Source organism: Pleuronectes platessa, chromosome 2 (assembly GCF_947347685.1).
Source record: "Pleuronectes platessa chromosome 2, fPlePla1.1, whole genome shotgun sequence".
Lineage (NCBI taxonomy): Eukaryota > Metazoa > Chordata > Actinopteri > Pleuronectiformes > Pleuronectidae > Pleuronectes > Pleuronectes platessa.
This window is the reverse complement of record NC_070627.1, coordinates 25,316,322-25,336,138: the sequence shown is the minus strand read 5'-3', so window position 1 is coordinate 25,336,138 and position 19,817 is coordinate 25,316,322. Positions and strand designations below refer to the sequence as shown.

Here is a 19,817-nt window from a genome sequence, read left to right as displayed (position 1 = left end):
AACACTACAGACGATGGATTTTGCATCATAGAGAAGCAAATCCAAGCTTGTTTTTTTGTGATTGAGGGGAAAGGGCAGAGGATATTGCACCTTATTAAGCTCTATAAGGGAAACTGTGGTTTGTTAATGTGGGCTATACGATTTGACTGATTGATGACTGTTCTATGTGATGTCTCATTGCAGTCCTGATCGGTAAAGATGGCCCCTGACACGGGGAGACACAAGAGGGATCCTCCAGCGGAGTGTGTCTCCTGCCCCACCTTGCAGTACGCCACCAAGAGGACTATCTACTTAGAACAGACTGTGTTCCACGAGGCAGTCAGCTTCACTCCTGTCCCTTTAGACAAACCAACTGTGACCTGGCCTCCTGGCCTCCTGGCCCCCGTCCCCTCCCTCCGCCTCCCTACAGCACAGGAAATGTCTTCTACTGGATAGTTTACGACTCAGAGTGATGGAGGACTGAAAGAGAAACACCACTCACAGCTGTAACCATTTGATTTAACCTCTATTTAGAGTCATTGTATGAAACTTTACTTGCATATTATTTAATCTAACAATTTTTTTGACTCATGTGAACCCTCAGGATCATTTTAAATAATTTGACTTCTTACCCCCAAACTCCATGGCCCCTTTTCCCTTCCCTTAAAAAAAAGGTCTTTCTATTTTAAAGTCAAATTTCTTCTCTGTGCTACTGTCACATATGAAATGTATATACGAGCAGAGAGTGATTGGGTGAAAGTATGGGGGGGGGGCAGTGCTGGTGATGGGGGGTGGGCTGCTGAGCGGCAAATGGCAGCCTTTTAGCTCGACGTCGCCACCTCTTGGCTGCGACACCTTCAATATAATCAACAGCTGTCTTATTGGCTTTTTACATTTTTATCTATAGAGAATCTAATTTATGTCCAGTGTTTGCTTGTTTATGAAATATGTATAATACCAGATGATTATAATCTGCATGATTCAATACAGAAAATAGCTGAGGGAATGAAAAAAAAAGACACGGACACGGCTCTGCCGTGACGAGTATCTTGGGAGACACTGTCCTCACATGAAATGCTGGTGGACACAGGACTTCACTGAGGAACATGAGGACGGATCGGTTGGCAGCTTGAACTCCTCTTCAGGCTCAGACTCCGACACACAAACATCGAAGTCCTCGCTCTGTTTTTTCTCGCCACCTCTCCGTTACAGTTTTCATCACTGTGCCAACTCGCCATCAACATAGAGAAACGCTGTTGCTGGGCGCACGTTTTGGGCACAGCCATAAAGATTTGTAGAGACATTTTAATATGAATAATGTTTCATCTGATAAGTTTCTGAAATGTAATGATGTGTTTTCCTACTTGATTTCACTGACTTCCACCATGAAACATAGTTTTTAAGTCTTTGTGATTTTGGACGTTTCAGTCGTCACCTGTGAACCTGAAGGACAAAATCACACTACTGATAACTCAAGTCCCCTCAAGTGTTGGGTCCTACAACTTTGCAAGAACTCAATTGAAACACAATTAAAGTCATTCAAGTTTTTTTAGATTGTTAGATTGTGATGCATTTAAGAGAAATCCAGTGAATTAGAGGACTAACTTCTGGTCACGTTGCTGTGCCTGAAGTATGTGGTACCTGTGGGTTGATTCCAAATCTTAAAGATGTCCTTATCAATAATCGATACTAGGATCATTATCATCTCTGGAATCTGTTATAATTAGTTGTTTGCCCACTTGTAGGCACTGCAACAATCTCTGAGCTCAGCATTGATGGCATCAGCATCAGTTTGGCAAACCGTAAATAAAAAAAGATATTCTCCTCTTTTCAATGTGCATGTTCACAAACACTGAAACGTTCAATACCACGAGATTAACATGGGTTATTGTTTTGTTGTTGTTCTGTTGGATGAACCCTTTTTAAGTTATGCTGTATGAGTTTGTAATTGTATTTATAGGAGTGCTGAGTGTGAGGCCTGTGCTTTTCCCTCCTCGTTTCCCTCGCAGACAAAGACCAGACTCAGACCGACACACACGATTTCAATCCACAGGACCCGCCGTCGGTCACATATATCCTGGATGACCTTTAATACTCTACTATGCATCACTTGTTATCATACATGGGAATCCCTGTGATGGAGCCTGTTAGCCGTGTTGCTGTCCTTGTTAACTTTGTGCTACTGTTTACCCCCGGAGCAGTGAAGCGCACTGCTTGTGAGAATTGCAATAAGCAGCCATTACTCTTATCCCGAGTCCTCTGAAGGGAGAAAACTGTGAACTTGTCATGCGAACCGAAGGCGTAACCAAAACCTATATAAACGACTTAGTGATATTCAGTGGAGCTTCTCCAACACCTGGCTTTCCATGGCTTTGTCGCCCTCCTCGTCTAAATACCCCCCCCCCCCCGCCCCCCGTCCCCTGACTTGAAACTGTCGACCTGCTGTGGATGTGTCCGAGGAAACAAGAGATTCCCACACTGATGTTTATTCTATTTTATGCTCTGTTTTATTTCATCTGGTCTTATGACACTGGACTGTTGTGAGGGCACTAGCTTGCCATGATAGCAGCACTTATACTGTAAACTGTTGGGGGAGGGGGGGTTCAAAATAAAACGGCCTATCTTCCCTGCAGTACTGGACACACATTGGAAGAGAATCAACTGTAGCTGCAGCAGGAGAGACGTGGTGCACTGTGGTTGAGGTGGTGAGTTGAAGGATGGAGGACCTGTACTTATATACATTTATATATAAACATCCATACTTGTGTGTGCTATTCTGTAAAGTATGTAGAGACCGTTAGGGAGCAGGGATGTGTTGGGAAGTTCAAGGGACGAGGCAGAGAAAGTAGAAAAGCGAAGGACAGCAGAGCAATAGAAACGACCCATGAGAGGGTGCCTTATGTTGGGAGTGGTGGTCATGGGAGTTGTCAGTGCCCGGCTGAAAGTGCTGTTAATCACCGCGAGGCAGATGTGGAGACGACCTCTGCTGTCAGTCCGAGGTGAGGAGACGATTTAGAGTCTGGTAAAGAAAGTCCACTCTCTGAATCTGGACTGCTCCTCCACCGTGAGATGAAAACATTTATCGGCCCCATTAACGTAGAAAAACCAGCACAGTGCCCATAGAGCTTAATTTATTTCTTTTCTAAGTTTTTATTTGAGTTTTTTATTTTCTGTGAAGAGCATCAAACTACTCCGCTGTTTAACCTCCACCTTCAACTCTCCACTGCCTTTTGCTCTACATTCCCCTAGTGCTTGGTGGTGTGCATTTGCTGTATTTGCATTCAGCCTAAATGGAAAACATACACGCATAAATAAATGTCTCAGTACGATTCAAACACTGTCTTGATTTCTGTGGGATTTCATGCTGAACGCTAAAATACAATGAGGAGTGAAACTGTGGGAAATGTTTTTTTAATCCGTTTTATTTTGAATGAAACATTTTCATACACTAGTAATTCATGACAGGAAAGAATATGTTTCCTCTGATGGAGTATGAGTGGTGTTGCTGCACTGCCATCTCGTGTTAGAATTCAGTATGTGTCACTGAGGTACAGACTCGTGGTATTTGTGTGCTGTTGGCGCCACCTAGTGCGTTTCCTAACTGTTTCACTCAACATATCAAAATTATTTTACACTGAAATTCTTATTTTACCCCCACTGAGATGTGAGGGCTTTCCAAGCATAAAAGATCTGTCAAATTGAATTATGGGAAATGTAAGCTTGGGGGATATTGGAGCTTGAACCAGAAAGTGGCCAGAAATCTGGATAACTCTGCTAATGATGCTTAGATTTTGACTAATCAGTTTTTTCACAATATGAACATGCACCTTTTAAAATACATTCACCCTTCATATGGTGCACAGGTAACATCTTACACGACACAGTATTACAGCTCAGCAATAACTTCTACCAAAAAAGATGTGTGTCAGGGTGATATTAATCTAACTTTATATGAACTAAAGAAGTTTGAAGTGATGTTGAAATCCAAATTTTTGAAATATTGCTAATAAAGTGGCCAATGAGTGTATTTGGAATGCTACACAAGACGTACATGTGCTGAGAAGGACCAGCAGAGCTCTGCGTCGTTGTATAAATCAATAATCTTTATTAACACAGTATAAACAACAGAGGAGACCCTCATGAAGAGCATATATGGACAGTAGGCCTAGTGCATCTGAGAGGGGCTGACTGAGACAGAAGCAAAGACACAGGGCTGACTATGGGTCAGTTTCATGTTGCACACACAGTATACACAGATCGGATGTATGGACCTGGCATGTTCCCGAAGCCATTCAGTTGGTTTGCATGATGGACAGAGGAGAGAGGGAAAGTACAGTCATGCTGAGCAACAGTTACAGCTACTGTATGAAACAAGAGTTGTTACATAAAAACCAAGTAAATCATCTCTTTAGAAAGGTTCTTTTATATAAATGATTTGAAGTGTACAAAACAGTATATTACACGCTTCTTGATGCATGATTCCAAGCAAGACCCAGTAGCCTACAGTACACTTCCCTTCAAAGTACTACAAACTACTACAGCAGTCCCACATAGCATCAGGACACTATGGAAAAAGGAAAAAAGATCAGCAGCATTGTCTTTTTATTAAGAACACACACCTATAAAAATGCTCCAGGCCTCATATATCATCAACTTCCCAATGCGAAACAGCAGAGCGCCATTAAGACAAATTTTAGGATGCCCCCCCCCCCCCCCCCCCCCACCCAAGCCTGACCACGGACAAATTCTATCGACACAGCAGCATGTAAACATCACAGTGGCTGCTTCATAAGTCTATGCTTCAAATGTTTTTTGATTTACATATGATAAGTTAAGGCTCTTGAAGGACCTGAGGATTTTGAACATATGATGAGGCACACAGAAGGCAAAGAATAGCTCTAGACGCAGGGCTAACCGAAAAGAATGAGGAGCATGATGCAGCCATGAGGGTCCGGACGGCCACTAGTGCAGTTCCACGGCTAAGGTAGAGGAACCAAGGGGAGACGCTCTCCATCGACATGCTGCTATTTCTGGTTAAAAGGTCGGTGGCGAACGCATTAGTGGCTTTCAGGACTTCATCAACTTTTTGGGGATGTCTTCCTCAACTTACCCTAGAAGACTGGCGCCAGATATATGGCATCCTAACGCATTGACATAATCAAAACAGACAAATATTGTTTTTTTGCTGCATTTTCTGTAGATCCACGACACATAAAAGGGAAAACAAACCTTCCCGGACACTTTGGCTGCCTGACTAACATTAGCATGGGCCGTCTGGAGACGTGAGTTTAGATGCTTATCCTCTTTTCACATGAGACGAGCAATGATGACAAACCCTCGACATGTCAGTGCAGTCCTTTGAGTGAGATATTGCAGAAACAGAAATGCAGACGTGTAACATGAAAAACAAAAAACAAAGAAAACTACTCTGGTACTTTACAACCAAAGGTACAAGTCTAAACTCACTGTGGTAGACAAAAGATTCACTGTCAAATCACATTCTTAAGCTCCCGACTGGAAAAGTGCGCCTAACGCCTAACTGTCCTCGTCCCGTGGGCCCAGACTGACTTAAAATGTATAAAGAAAAACAAAATCTATAAAAGCTCAACATGTCATACAAAAAGATGCATATAAGACATTTTTTCTCTTTACCTTTTTTCTTATGAAAGCTGCTTTGGTAACAACATAGTCACAACATGGGCCGATTCTCCTTTACTTAGCCTGACTGCTGAAGGGGACTCCTTCCCTGACATCTCAACGGCAACTTTTTTTTCTCATATTTTTTCTTTTACTTTTTTTATCATCAGCATCTAAAATCTAAATGAATGGATCCAGTCACACCAGAGTGGGGCGGTGTGTGCATTCCGCTGAGGAGCTGTCTCCACATCAGAAGCAACGCCTGCTGCCAGCCGTTTGTCATAAAGATGTCCGAGCTGTGAAAGACAGTGCTATTGTGCTGAGCGCTGACAGAGTGGAGACCTTGGACGCCGAGCCGACTGCGTTGGGGCCTGAAAAGTTATTGAAAAGAACAAGGCTGTTAGTCTGATTGCTGTGAAAAGAAACCAGGGGAAAATAAAGCTTCACGCGGCATTTCATTTCATTAATCAACTGTCTCTCCAGCCTGCTTTAGTGATCACGAGCTGCACAACATGCAATTCTAAAAATTAGTCACTACTCGAGCTGGGGAATGAGATTTTCATAGCATTTTAAATAAATTGCACCACCCTTTATCCAATTTCTACATTGCAGTGTCACATAGAGGCCATAATTGCACAAATGCTTCAGGTAGCACATTATTTTCCTTCTCTCCCTGTTCCTTTGGTGATGATGGTAGCTAATGTGTTCAGGCAACACAGCAGCAGGGGAGTGGATTATTCCGCTCAGCCACAGGGGAGGCACTAACTAGCTCTCCACTGACCTGGTATCCTTGGGATGGTGATCTGCCTGCTACTGCTGCCTTCCCCTCCCTCTCCAAATGGTTTTATCTGGATGATATAATCCTCATCAGTGGGCAGGGCGAGCTCCACGGACGTGGTGTTGGTTTCCATGACACTGGGGCGGCTGTGTCGGTTCTTCTTGTAGAGCACCTGAGGAAGGATGTCGCGGGTTGAGTCAGCATTCAGGCACAGGAGGCGCCTGCTACAAACACAATTTTCTGATAAAGCCTTGCGACTCGGTGCTTACTTTGTAACCAGTGACCTCTGACTCATTCTCCAGGGCTCTGACCTGCTCCCAGTTCAATATAATCTTGGAGTTTAATGTGCTCCACATGACTTTACCTGGTGGCTGACTGGGTGCTGAGAGGAGAAAAGACATTATTCACCTCAGACAAAAGGCAACACTGGCAGACAGCGACTGCTACACTTATAATTACATCTGATACTTACGTGGTTTTTTAGTGGTGACATTGACAGAAGCGCTGGGAGGCCCTGTTCCAGCCGTGTTATACGCCCTCACTGAGATGTAATAAGTGGTGCTGCCTTTCACCCCGTGGATAATAGTAGAGGTTTGATTTCCCACCGTTCTCTGCACGCTGGCCGTGTCTTCCCTTTCACTTCTATTCCAGTACCTCAGCTGGAAGGAGACAGGGCAGAACCACAGACGTGAGAGTGGAAAACACGACGGACACCTTAAAAGCTTTACACCCCTGTCAATGAAGTGCATACTGGAAACGGGGAGATGTGAACTCAACTGGATGGAAGATGTGAACTGGTCTGAAAACAAGCTTTAGCATCAGCATGTGACCTCATGTACCTTTCGCTCACAGAGAGATACAGTACAGTTTCATGGTAAAGAAGGAGGTCAAATAAGCAGCGGAGGAAACAAAGGAAAACAAAGAAAGGGAAGAAGAAAATCCTCAAAAATCCCCTGCCATCAACTTCCACTGATAACAGATTCTCTCTGTCACCCTGCTTGTCAGGGCTGAAATAGCTGGCGCGCTTGACAGCACAAATATAATTTGTCTTTCCTCCCAGGGATGGTTTGCTCAGGCCGAGCAGGGCCTCTGTTGACTTTCAGTGGTCAACTATTTATTAATCTGGCACTTTATGCAATGCAAGGAGGAAAACTGCGCTTTTGTTCACATCTTGGATTTCAGTAATGAGCGGAATTAAAACTACAAGAACAAACTGAGTGGAAAGCCACTGTCTCAACCTGCCTTCCTGTGTGGATTAGCAGCTAAATGCTCTATCCCTTGGAGTATTGCATCAGTAATCAGGGTGGTTACAGTACTTAGGTAAGCAACAAGAGAAACACAACTAAACCCACAGGCAAGGGACTGGGCTGGACCATTATGCATGCAGCAAGCTATTATCTCCTATGCCCAAGGTGCATAAGCCTGAAAAACCCATCAATAATAAAGGAGAACAAGATTCAACCACATTAGTTGCCATGTGCTCACACAAACAGATCTGCATCCAATGGAGTCGCACACAAACAAGACCTTTCAGCGCAGCTCACCTCGTAGCCCAGCACTCTCTTCTTGCTGGCATTCCAGGGCAGAGCTTTCCACGTAACTTCAATTTCAGACGCGGAGAGGCTCTTGGCACGAACTCTGGTGGGCGCCCGGCCAGGCTCTGGAGTAAATGTATTAAGACTCAGAATGATTTTTCAGAAGCAACACAGAGCTTTTGATGACCTCCTCAAAGCGGGAACATCAAAACTGCTTCAAAGTCATTTCTCTCATCTTAACAACACAGAGAGGTAAGTGTGAGGGAAGACATCTGCAAGTTCTGATTGAAGTGCCCGTGCTTCAGGATGACTCGTAGCTCAACGGTTAATACAATCTCTGTGTGGAGAGTTACTTCACAACATGGTGTGTAAGACGTGACATCACACCCACCTTCTTCAGCAGAGTAGATAGTGGTAACGGGTCCAAAGGGACCTTCCCCCTCGTTGTTGTAAACCCCGACCTTAACATGGAAAGGCGAGAAGGGCTGGATGCTCTCGTTTTTAAAGACGTATCTGGACGCCTCGGCCGACGGTACGGCCGCCTGCATCCACCCCGTTGCACCGTGAGGTCGGAAAGCAACAACATAGCCGAACCCTGGGCCGTTCTGCAGCTCCTCTGGAACAGGCTGCGGGACAACACGAGGTTAAGAAGTCAGTTAGTCACCCTCTGCACAGGACCGCCTGTTACTCGTCATGCATGTGAATAAAGACACAAGCCTTTTAGTAAGCTGAAAATGAACATGCCCAAATGTAACAGAGTATATATTTCTGCAACCACAGGGTCTATATAAATAATTTTGGTATCCATGTAAAGGTAACACTTCTGCTACTAGGTTAAAGTAAATTAAAATGGAACCAAACATAAATGAAAGATATCATGACCAACGGAAACTATATAGAATATCCCAAATGAATTAAAGCAGATGAAGCCCAAAACCTCACAGCACAACATCTGAACACTGTTGGTGACTAATTTAATTTCAATAAAGAGAAGCAGATAGAAAGTGAGAGAGGTTCAAGCAGAGATATTAATAAACATAATCTCCAAATTGACTTTGCTCTTTGTTGCTGCTGGTTTAGTGAGTTTTCATCATAGAAAGATAAGACATATACCGGAGGAATCTGGAAGGAAGCTGTGAGCTACCCCTGTCTTGCCAGTAGAAATTGGTCTACATACAATTTGCCTTTTCTTTAAGCCAAAGCTGCCAATATAACATTCTATCCATGCTTTTATTTCCAAAGGAAAATGCCTGAGGACTTTTCTGGGCTTTGTTAGGAACAAGTTAGACTTTAATTGAACTTGTGCATATTGAAACATCAACAGCGATCCTCTGAAACGCTTCACAGCAGGGGCTGATGATTTAGAGCCGCCTGAATAAATACAAATGTTTCTTGATTGAAAGGCGGCGAAAGAAAGAAAGAAAGAAAAGAAAGAAAGAAAGCAATCTGAAAAAAAGTTGGGACTTGGAAGGAGCCATTGAGTTTAATTATCTTATTGAAACCTCAAAAGCATTTTTCTCTCCCCCAGGGTGACAGCAGCAGTTATTGCCTCCCTGTTCTTAAAAATGAAATGCCATACATTAAGCTGTTCAGCTGTTATTAATGAAACAGGGGCCCACATCCACAGAGAATAATGACGTCTGGCTCCGTCCTCCATGGGTCCGGAGCGAGCTTGCTTACCTCCCATGTGATGACTAATTCGGAGCGACTGCCACCGCCTCCGCTCACATTAGCCGATGTGACCTTGGGAGCTGGAGGAAGAAGACAGATCTGCTTAGCTCTGTTGACTTGAACACAACGCTGAGGAGGCACATGTAATCACCTTCCATGTGGCGACTCCCAAATGGCAGAGAGGCAACTTCTTTTTGACAGGTTTGAACTTCAGCATCCAGGACTCATGTGAGATATCGGTTAAGCCCTCACATCTGTGTCAGATGTGACCAAAAGAGGATCTAACCTCGGTGAAACCCGCTCTCTCTGGGTACACTGGGGGCGTCTGTTTTTTTAGACATGGTTTGTATTTTTCTCTTTAGGTCCAAATTGATGGGAACTGTATAGAGAACCCAACACCACAATACATGGCACCTACAACCAAGTCCTTGTTCGACATTTTGGGAACATTTGCCTCTGGGTTTACCCTTGTTGTCAAGAGTTAGATTAAACGATTTACCGTCTCTCAAAAACAAACATGAAGTAACAGTCAGGACACATTTTCAGTTTTATGGTAAATTAAGCTATATCCAGAGGAAGCCAAATCAAATTAACATCCAATTAATGTCACACAACCCCAAGGTGTAAAACAACTTGTGGATTTAGGTGCTAGAAGTAGTTTAAAAAAATTCAAACAATATATATTATATCATCACCTTAGCACTGAGCTAGCTGTTTGCCCCTCTTTGCAGTCTTTATGCTGAGATAATCTCTCCAAGATATAGAATAACATTTTACAGAGGAACATGAGAGCTTAAATCGTGTCATTTGACTCAGTTTGAGCTCGAAGAAAATACTTAGGTAATGTTTGCCTTGAAAAGAACAAACAGGTCTGCTCCTCAAAAACACTCAAACATCACAGTTATTTTATAAGGAAAGAACAAGAGTAACGTGTTTTGCATAAGGAAGCATCTTTCTGCTCATGCTGTACATACAGGTCCCCTTCGTCCTTGCTTGTTTGGATGGCTTGCTGGGCTCGCCTGTCCCGATGGTGTTGCCTGCCAGAACTCGAAACTCATACTCCACCCAAGGGCTCAGGTCTATTACTGTAGCTGTCAGCCGGTTGCCCCCCACCACCTCTGGAATTGGCATAAAACACACAGAGCCCCCCTTCAGTGTAAAGACAAAACTTTGTGTGTGTGTGTGTGTATCAGACTGTCCTCCAGGATGACAGGCCTGGTAGGACTCCACCACAGGTACATCGTACATGTGTAATCCCTCACAAGCACACACAATCTCATAAAACAAAACACAATCATGTGAAAAGAAGTGCACTGACAACTTATTTCTTCTTTTGGCAATATTGGTTGAATTCCTTAATAAGACATTCACAGTAACGCACAATGCCATTACCACTTTTTGGACCATGCACAAAATATAGGAAACAAAGGTAGCTTGTTCATCTAAAAAATAAAAATAAAAGACAATTTCCTCTTTAGAAGAAGGTCGTTGTGTAGGTCTGTTTAAAGTGTATGATCTTGACAAAGTAAATCAATGAAAGCAGTAAAACTATCTCACATCAAACTTCCCTTAATTCACAGAAATATCAATAGAACAGGGTATACAGTGCAGGATAAAAGCACATTATACCTATCATGCATGAAGGCTAAGGGCCCCATTAAGGAGGATGTGGGGAAAAATTACACAGATGCTATCACTTAACAGCGCTATCAAATTACAGCCCTGGCAACTAGCTTCATCATCAGGACCAGATCCATGTTTCAGGATTCCCAGGAGTCTGATAACATAGCGGTCAATGGTCACGCTGCAATTGCATACCATTTGCTGCTGGGGTAAAAATGACATCTCTAATATTCTCACAGCAAGGCAGAGTGGAGAGTGGCCCCCTCCGTGTGATTGGAGGAGGCCACGCCTGGTTGGAGAGAGCTTACCTGTGGTGACAGCCTGCCACCCGAGGGAAAATGGTGTCCTGGCCTGGATTGTATATGCCGTAATTGGACTGTGATTATCAGGACCAAGCCTCCAGGACAGAGAGGCTGTGGTATCGCTGATTTCTTCTACTTGGATGCTGGTGGGAGGTCCCGGGGGACCTGATAGATGGCATAGCCAGGCAGGAGGAGGAGAGAGAAGAGATGGAGAGACAGACGGAGGAGGCAAGAAGAAGAGGGAGAAGGAGGGGGAGGGTATGCAAATCAGGAGGAGATGGAAATATGGCGGAGAGAGAGGCGGAGGTTTTAGCACCTGCGGCTAATGTAGTCAGTTCAGTGTGTGTGAAACCTTTGGGAGCTATTCGGTCTAATTAGACACTGAATCTCCCTTCAACTTTCAGGAGAGGAAATTCTATTTGCCTCCATTTTCATTCTATTCCTTTATTTCTTCATCACCGAGGCTTATCTAATTCAATCAATTTGTAAAGCCTCAAATCATAATATACATTCCGCTCACTGTAAACATGAATTACCAACAAACTCTCACCGCAGTTGATAAATCATGGAATATTTAAGCTTTCTGAAACTATGTGTTTTGAAAGGATGCACGTCCATGGGACGTTCACTGTTGGAGCTTACCTCTGACGACCAAGTCAACGGCGATGGAAATACTGTCCACCTTCGTTTGCACGGCGCACGTGTACTTCCCAGCATGCCTCAGCTGGATGTTCCGAATCATAATGTCTCCTGCTGAATGCTGCTGTTGTTTAACACACAAAAATACACACACACACACACACACACACACACACACACACACACACACACACACACACAAACACACACAAGGTGAGCCTCTAGCTATTGTAATTCAAGAACAATACTGACTTTCCAGCCACATGGGAACAAAACCAGCTGAACAGAAAGCTCATTTTCTTGTATGTGTATGTGTTGAAAAGTAAATCCATATTTTCCCCAAGCAGCCTTTTCTTCCATATTCTAAAAAAAAGAAGCAATGACTCTGTGTCTTGGACACACTCCATGCTTGTATGTTGTTCCTGTAAATACAGAAGTGTGCTTGCTGAAATAGCCTAATTCTGATCAGGTGCAGCTTTTTATTTCATCTACAATTGCAATTCCCACTCCTGCATTATCATTTCATTAGAGTAGAGCACAGCAGGCTCTGTAATAAATTGAGCTTGGCAAAAAAGCTGGGGCACAATGGCTGTAAGAAATCTGTGGAGTGGCTGCCTGCTTAATCAATGTAAGTGTAGATGTAAAGCAATTTTTTTGGGAAGATGAGACTGTAAATTATGGCACAAAAGCACCTAACTCATAAAAGAAACAGGAAGGACTCTGTTCATGTCGGCACTTCTTGAAGAATCTTGAATATCTCCTGGGTGAAAACTAAGCCTGTGTAACACGTGCTGAGTTGTAAGCTGGGAACCTTTTAAAAGTGTACAGCGGCTGACTGGGACCGGTTGCAGGGTGTGTATGTAAATTTCGTTTTAAAATAAACCACAGGCAGCAATTTTCTGGCCATAAATAATACACTTGATACAAACATTCCCCCTGCACTGCGGCTGAATGTATTATGACCCTGCGCAAGGAAGAAGTTCAACACTGACGTATCAATGAATCTTCCGAGTCACCTCTTGACCTTTATTCAATAAAATCTCTGAAGGGGGCGGCCAAATAAATCAATGTCTAAAGAGCACAGAGGCGCTAATAAAAATGAGCCTTCGACAACACACTGCAACAAGGCCAGTGGCATTATGACTTATCATGTAATACAGGCCATCTGAAAAATGGTGATGTAAACGCACCTTAGAGGTTTCTGAATGACATCACTGGGAGATGAGCACATGTGCTGGAAGACAATCTGTACTGAGTGAGAACTCCAGCCGAGATCAATCAAAGGTGTTGTGGGAATCGCAAAAGTAATGTGTGAAAACTGCACATTATTCCGAGAAGGAAATCCCATTAGCTCAGACAGCAGAGTCATTCGTAGCATATGAGTTTAATAAGGTGCTGGACAATTATGTATTGAAACTGGGAAGGGGGAGAAACACCAGGTGTAAGATATAAGGCAGCTCAGAATTGATGCACATATTGTATATTACAAAGAATTGTGTGTACAATCACACAACCTGCATCCTTAACATTATGTTGCATATCAGAAAAAGCCTTATGTATAATTCACTTAATTTCAGAAGGTCAAGACCTTAATATTATAGAGAAACCCATCAGGTCCTACAATGAACAGCACTTTGGGGACTGTGGAGAGAAAAAACCCATTAACTGGAAGAAACCTCGAGAACAGACTCAATGTGGGGCCATTTTTCTCGACCGGTATACATAGTATCTCCATTTTATTGTGAGAGGTATTTCTATTGTTAATACATTTTTCCTTTTATGCTAATGTCTATTATCTTATCATGTCTAATAATGATATTACGAGTTCATATTTACAGTTTCTTATCAGGGAATCTTGGCCTGTATCCACCAGAGATGTCTTATGAGGACGTTCATATAAGATTACCATGACAGGGAATCTCTGGGCTGTTTTTATATTTATATATATATATTTACATTATCTTCATATTAAGTTGTGATAATGATGATTTTATTTTCATGCGAATGTTACATTCATTTTGCAATGCTATGTTACTTGAATTAAAAGCCTTTGATCTATACACTTTGTGTTGTCTCAGTCTTTCTTCTCACCATTTGCTAGAATTTCTCCCTGCGAATGTGCGAGTCATTTTGTTTTACACTGAGTTGCTTAAAAATACAATAAATAACCTCAGCCACTAGGGGTCTCTCAACCAAAACCATTACAAAAGCAGGTTGTGAAGCAGCCTGGGATCATGGGAGTTGTTCTCTTTGTACAATTGCAGATGAAAATGTAACCGAATCACACGGGTAGATATCAGGAGGATATGACACAATTAACAGCCCACAAAAATGAAAAATGTCGTTACCTTGAATAAAATTGGCTATTTCTCTGGGTTTGAACATTGTTGGAAACACTTTTAGATGGTTTTGGACATTTTCTTCGTACATCATGACACAGAGACAATGTGTCGGGCTGTGTGCACATCTCTGACTCTCAGTGATAATCTTTGCTTCTCTCACAACACGACAGCTGCAGGGTTTACAAATCAGAGGATCTGATACAATCATACAATTCTTAGAAATCATGAGGAATTATTATTATCATAATTATGTACTTACACCTCCCACTTTTTCAAAAAATCCGCCATGGTTCCCAAAGTGGATGACCTGCTCGTTGAAGAACCAGGTGAACTTGAGCTCCAGAGACGGGTCGTGATTCACTTGACAGGGCAGGACCACGCTCTCCCCCACGGTGATGTCCAGCGTGGACGGCTGGGTGGTGATGATGGTCGGTTCTGAAACACACGTTCACATCCATCCACATTTGATCAAACACACTGTTCTGCTCCCCTTTGCCAGGCATTATAATTCAGTACAGGAAATGGCTTTGCAAAAAGCCAAGCCCTTCCATCATCCTTATGGATATGTCAGACTCAGTTAATAGAAGGATACACGGGACAGAGCACACAGCAAACTAGGGCGCACAGCTACAATAACTGGTATTAGTTTCGGCCTGAGCTCGTCTCTGCGGGGACTCTGAGACGTTTCTCTCCTGCATCCTGAGAAGCCTCCATGTGTCACTGTCAGCTCTGCCTTCAGCCTGGAACTCGCCCCAATAGGCCGAATATTCCCAAAACGCACCAGCAGGAAAACAGTAAACAGCAGTGAGCACTTCTTCCAGTCACTACTCTCTTTTCAAGCCTGCAGCACATTACAATGGCATCACATGGGAATCAGGCGAGCGCCCCTTATCTACACTTGTGTGTGAGCAGCGGACGAGAGGAGGGTGGAAGGACACGAGACAGGTGGAATGAGAGGCAGAGGCTTTGTTCTCAGAGTGTACAGCACCTATCTCCCTCTTGGGGGTGCTGTGATTACTTGGTTGAAATTGCCTCTCTGTGCACACAGACTAAATTAACCATGGCGAATGATTCCTGGACAGACATAGATTCATGTAGAAAGTGCCGGCAGTGCAGTCTTCATCCAGAGTGAATTCGATACATTCATTGTATTGGCCCCTCTCCTCCCTGAAACACACACACTGATCCACTACCACCAAAAAACCGCTCCCAAAGGGATTTATCTCGTCATTTTTCAGGTATATCAAGCCGGAATGCTATCTGCTGCTGGGTTTTGTCATGTGCACAATGAAAGTGTGTCTGAAAGGCCCGTTCCTCTATTGCTGGGGTTAAATGGTTAGCGATCACAGCGCAGTAAAAACATCGTAACACCACACAGGAGGTCTTCAAGGGTCTGTGTCTCCTCTCACTGCTCTATTTCTAAAGGTGAGCTCCACCTTGTAGAGCAAGTGCAGGAGGAAATAGGAATCATGAAAAATTTAAAGGATAACAAAAAAAAAAACACTCTTTGCAAAAAAATATGTCAGGGCTGTTTTGCAGTGGTTTTCACGGTGAGAGAGTCGCTCTAAATGATGTGAGGAGAAGGAAGTCTGAGAAAACAAAAAGGCGAAGAAGGATCAACAGGGAAAAATTCTTACGTGGACCCGCAGTCAAAAAAGATTAGCTTCTTCATCTCCTGCAAGATGGAGACCCACCATAAACATTTATTTCCTTTCTTATTTCTCCAGCAGGGTGTGTGTATTTTCGAGCATGAACTCCTGCCGATACTGTCCAGGCTCGTGTTGCACACAGACAGGGATTCACTCAGACAATGAGTGTGGAAACACGCTCCCTTATTACCCTCCTCTGTCATCATTTGTGACAGATTATACGGACAAGCAAGGCTGGTTACACAACCACACACTGGGCTCTTGACCATAATTTGATCGCTTTCCATCTTGTATAAAGGCCTTGTTACCTACTGCCACTGTAAACAAGAGGATAGGAACCTTCTCACTTAGCGGGTCAATCAGAGACATGACGGAGCGCGTGTTAACGTGCTGACCGGATGGCATCTCGGGGAGTGCTCCTGAGGTGGGATAAAATTTTTTCGTTTTTACTTATGAGGAAGAAAAATGTCAAAAGCACTCTCTCCACAGACGCTCGCATTTCAGCGTTGAATGTCAATAACTGACCAACAATGAATCATGAACTAAATAATCATGCAATTTTGCATTTTACATATGATAATGATTTGCTCCCTCACTGAGGCTGTAACGGCCATGTTTAGATCTGTGATCTCTGAAATCCATTCATGTTCACTTTCATGAAAAATGAACTGTCCACAGAAATGAAGTGATTTGAAGCAATACAATGACCTCAGAGGGAAATCTTTTCAAAAGCAGATTATATTTTGAGTGGTTGTGCTTCATTGTATATCCCATTTATGTGCAGATCATCACTCTGTAATACATAATATGGTATGTAAAACCCATTTATCAACCTGTTGTCAACAATATCTGAGCTATTGGCTATTATCTATCATAAATTACCCCCTAGTGGCGACGGCCAATATTTTGGGGCTTCTGTAGTCCGACAGTTGATATCTGGGCCAAGACTTTTTCTTCTGTTATCCATCATCTGTTCACCGTACACTGTTTACATTCCTGCTAGGCTACCTTCTATTTATCACAGGAGTGGAATGTTTCTCCACAAAAAACACAATTTTGGTTAATCTCTATTAACAGATAACTGCATATGAATGTACAGGTTTCCTGTAGCCAACCAAAACCTGTTCAAATGGGATTTGACAAACTAGAAAGGGTAACCAGAAGCATGTAGTCCAAAAATCTACAGAATCTGTAACATCTTGACTTTGCTTTTCCTGATGTCACATGAGAACAAGTTTTTATTCAAGTTCTTCTTATGTTTAGGCGACAAAGTGGTTACTATTTGTTAAAGATCTTGGTGAAAGGCAAAGAACATTACCATGTTAGTGACGTTCTACCTTTCAGCTCAACAAATACCATGATGGAACCCATATCAGTGCCTTAGTCCATCTATTAGTACTTTCTGACATCCCTCCAAAGTCTGTGGCCCTCAGCCACTCCTCGCAAAGTACTTTGTGACACTGATCCCACAAAATATTAAGGTCTACACGTCTCAGCGATGGCAACAATTAAAAACAAATTCAAGTTTAGGTCAGCTGCTGTGTGGTCAGTTCAATTAGACATTTAGTGTTCCTGGGAAAGTCCGACCTTGCACTTGAAGGACAATAATGGATACTCTTCTAAAGAAGTGACTTAGCTTTGTCCAAATGTTACAAAATTTCTTACAAAAAAGTAATGAAGCTGGTCTAGAAGATGCTATGTTGTAATGTTTGCACCAATTCATTTTGAAAGAGCAACAACCAATGAGGAAACTCCAACAGTTGGCTGGCCGACCACTTATCAGTCAGTCAAGCGGCACTCAGCTGACGACTGGTAACTTAATCTCTCAGTCAATCTGTCAAACATTCAGTCAGTGACATTTGAGTTTATTGGGCTGCAGGCGAGCCAGAACAACACAAATAGTGAATTTGCTGAGCACAATTTTTTGTGGTTGCAGATTTGATGTGCTGGTGACATGAGCACAGTGGTGTATGCGAGAATTAATCAAAATACAGCATAATTAACATTTTCATTATTGATGTGTTTTGGACAATAGACCTCTTTAGCACAGAGAGTAAACTTTACCGTGCTGTGATTTCACACACAGACATTTTTAGCATTTATAAATCAGAGCAGTTAGTAAGATCAGATATATTCATTACATGGGTTGAGCATGATGAAAAAAGACCTATAGGCAACTACAAGGCCTTGATTCAGGTCAGAGGCAGCTGGTTGTCATGGGTAAGGTTGGAAGAAGGATGGCTCATGTGTTTTTAGAGTCACATGATTTGTTGAGCCTCCTCTCTAATACATTTTGCAATCACATAGCAACTATACCTAGGTATTAACGACGCTTTTCTTATGTGTACATGACTCATACAGCAGTCAGATGTCATTAGCCAGGAACATGTACATATAGATGTTCAAACTAACAACTGATTATTTGATTATTGTGGTGCATGAGAACAATGTAAAAACAATATACGGTCTGCTGGATGTTTGTTGCAGATCATGGATGAATCTTTTATTGTTTATACAACAATGTAGTCGGACCACTGCTGTTAAACAGCAACAGCAATCACAGCACTTGACACCCTATTAGAGCAAAGGCACTGAGGGAAGAGTGAGGCCACAGACCTGTAATGAAGCCAATCGGGTGACTTACCGACACAGGTTCACAGTGGGAACACTCAGAGACGCTGTGCAACAGGAACATATGGCTGACCAGAGAGGAGAGCTGGCTAACGGTTACCAAATGACTCCCAGCTCCTCTCCGGGGCGTACTGTCATGCCTCACATTGCCAGTTTCACCAGTCTCCCCACAAACATTAGCCATCATGAATAATGCTTACCCCCGTCCTCACCCCAAATCCCTTAGGACAATCCCTTCCAGCTTTAATGGTCTAAAGCTGTAATGTGTAAGTGTGTATTCTCCTTGAGTGTATATACGCTATAGATTTTCACACAAGGTGAGTGATGGGTGCTTGAATAATGCATAGAGGAGGGAGTGGAACGTTCACAGGCCAAGTGATCCAGGAATTAAAAAAAAAAAATTTACCAGAGAAAAGTCTCACCATTGAAATCCTTCAAACTGAGACTCAAATAGGTTCAAGACAAATGCAAACTTCTAAAGGAAATGTTTATTTCCTCTGGCAGGTCAAAAGCCTTTTCTTAAAAGGATTCCACAGAATCTGATGGGACACATTGGGCTAAGGTTCAGGCCAAATTTCTGAAGGTAACCTCATGCATGTTATTCCACGTTGCTGAAAGAGCTCTTCTATTCTCGGTGCAATCTCTCAGGTCATTTCGGAAGAAAAATGTGGAGACCGTTATGAAAAGAAATCATTCCACTACCAATTTACCTTCCCTTGCTATCAAATCAACAAACCAGGAAGAATGATTTCATCAGCACATCACAAGCTCCTCTGACACCTCTTTTAAAATATTACCTATTTCCTGAAAAAAAATATCAGAGGCCTCTCAAGGACAGACTTCAATAGCAGAAAAAACCTTGTTTACATCGCTCAACAGATACACGCTCTCAACACTGTATTTGTATGCTGTGCAGTTGCACATCTGTATCTACTGATTATCACAGGCAGATGGAGGCTCATTATTTTTCTGTATGGCTTTCAGGAGTTGCACATTGCATTTATTTCACATATAGTCTGTGCCATTCGACA

At 42.8% G+C, this 19,817-nt stretch overlaps 2 protein-coding genes across 3 annotated transcripts in view; one reads left to right on the top strand and one right to left on the bottom strand.

The window, feature by feature from the left end:
* The window catches only part of LOC128454100 (band 4.1-like protein 1), a 76,716-nt gene extending 73,402 nt beyond the window's left edge, over positions 1 to 3,314 (top strand). For both annotated transcript variants that reach the window (XM_053437321.1, XM_053437317.1), the window contains exon 19: positions 184 to 3,314. In XM_053437321.1, coding sequence (XP_053293296.1) covers positions 184 to 189 — 6 coding nt within the window. In that variant the 3' untranslated portion in view covers positions 190 to 3,314. The remainder of the gene's footprint in view (positions 1 to 183) is intronic.
* Positions 3,315 to 4,713: 1,399 nt separating this feature from the next.
* cntn4 (contactin 4) overlaps positions 4,714 to 19,817 on the bottom strand; it is a 157,438-nt gene continuing 142,334 nt past the window's right edge. Inside the window, exons 13-23 of the mRNA XM_053446502.1 lie at positions 14,766 to 14,941; positions 12,168 to 12,288; positions 11,532 to 11,690; positions 10,575 to 10,718; positions 9,610 to 9,680; positions 8,321 to 8,555; positions 7,939 to 8,054; positions 6,867 to 7,053; positions 6,664 to 6,776; positions 6,398 to 6,566; positions 4,714 to 5,987 (exon numbers count right to left, since the gene is read on the bottom strand). Coding sequence (XP_053302477.1) covers positions 5,896 to 5,987; positions 6,398 to 6,566; positions 6,664 to 6,776; positions 6,867 to 7,053; positions 7,939 to 8,054; positions 8,321 to 8,555; positions 9,610 to 9,680; positions 10,575 to 10,718; positions 11,532 to 11,690; positions 12,168 to 12,288; positions 14,766 to 14,941 — 1,583 coding nt within the window. The 3' untranslated portion in view covers positions 4,714 to 5,895. The remainder of the gene's footprint in view (positions 5,988 to 6,397; positions 6,567 to 6,663; positions 6,777 to 6,866; positions 7,054 to 7,938; positions 8,055 to 8,320; positions 8,556 to 9,609; positions 9,681 to 10,574; positions 10,719 to 11,531; positions 11,691 to 12,167; positions 12,289 to 14,765; positions 14,942 to 19,817) is intronic.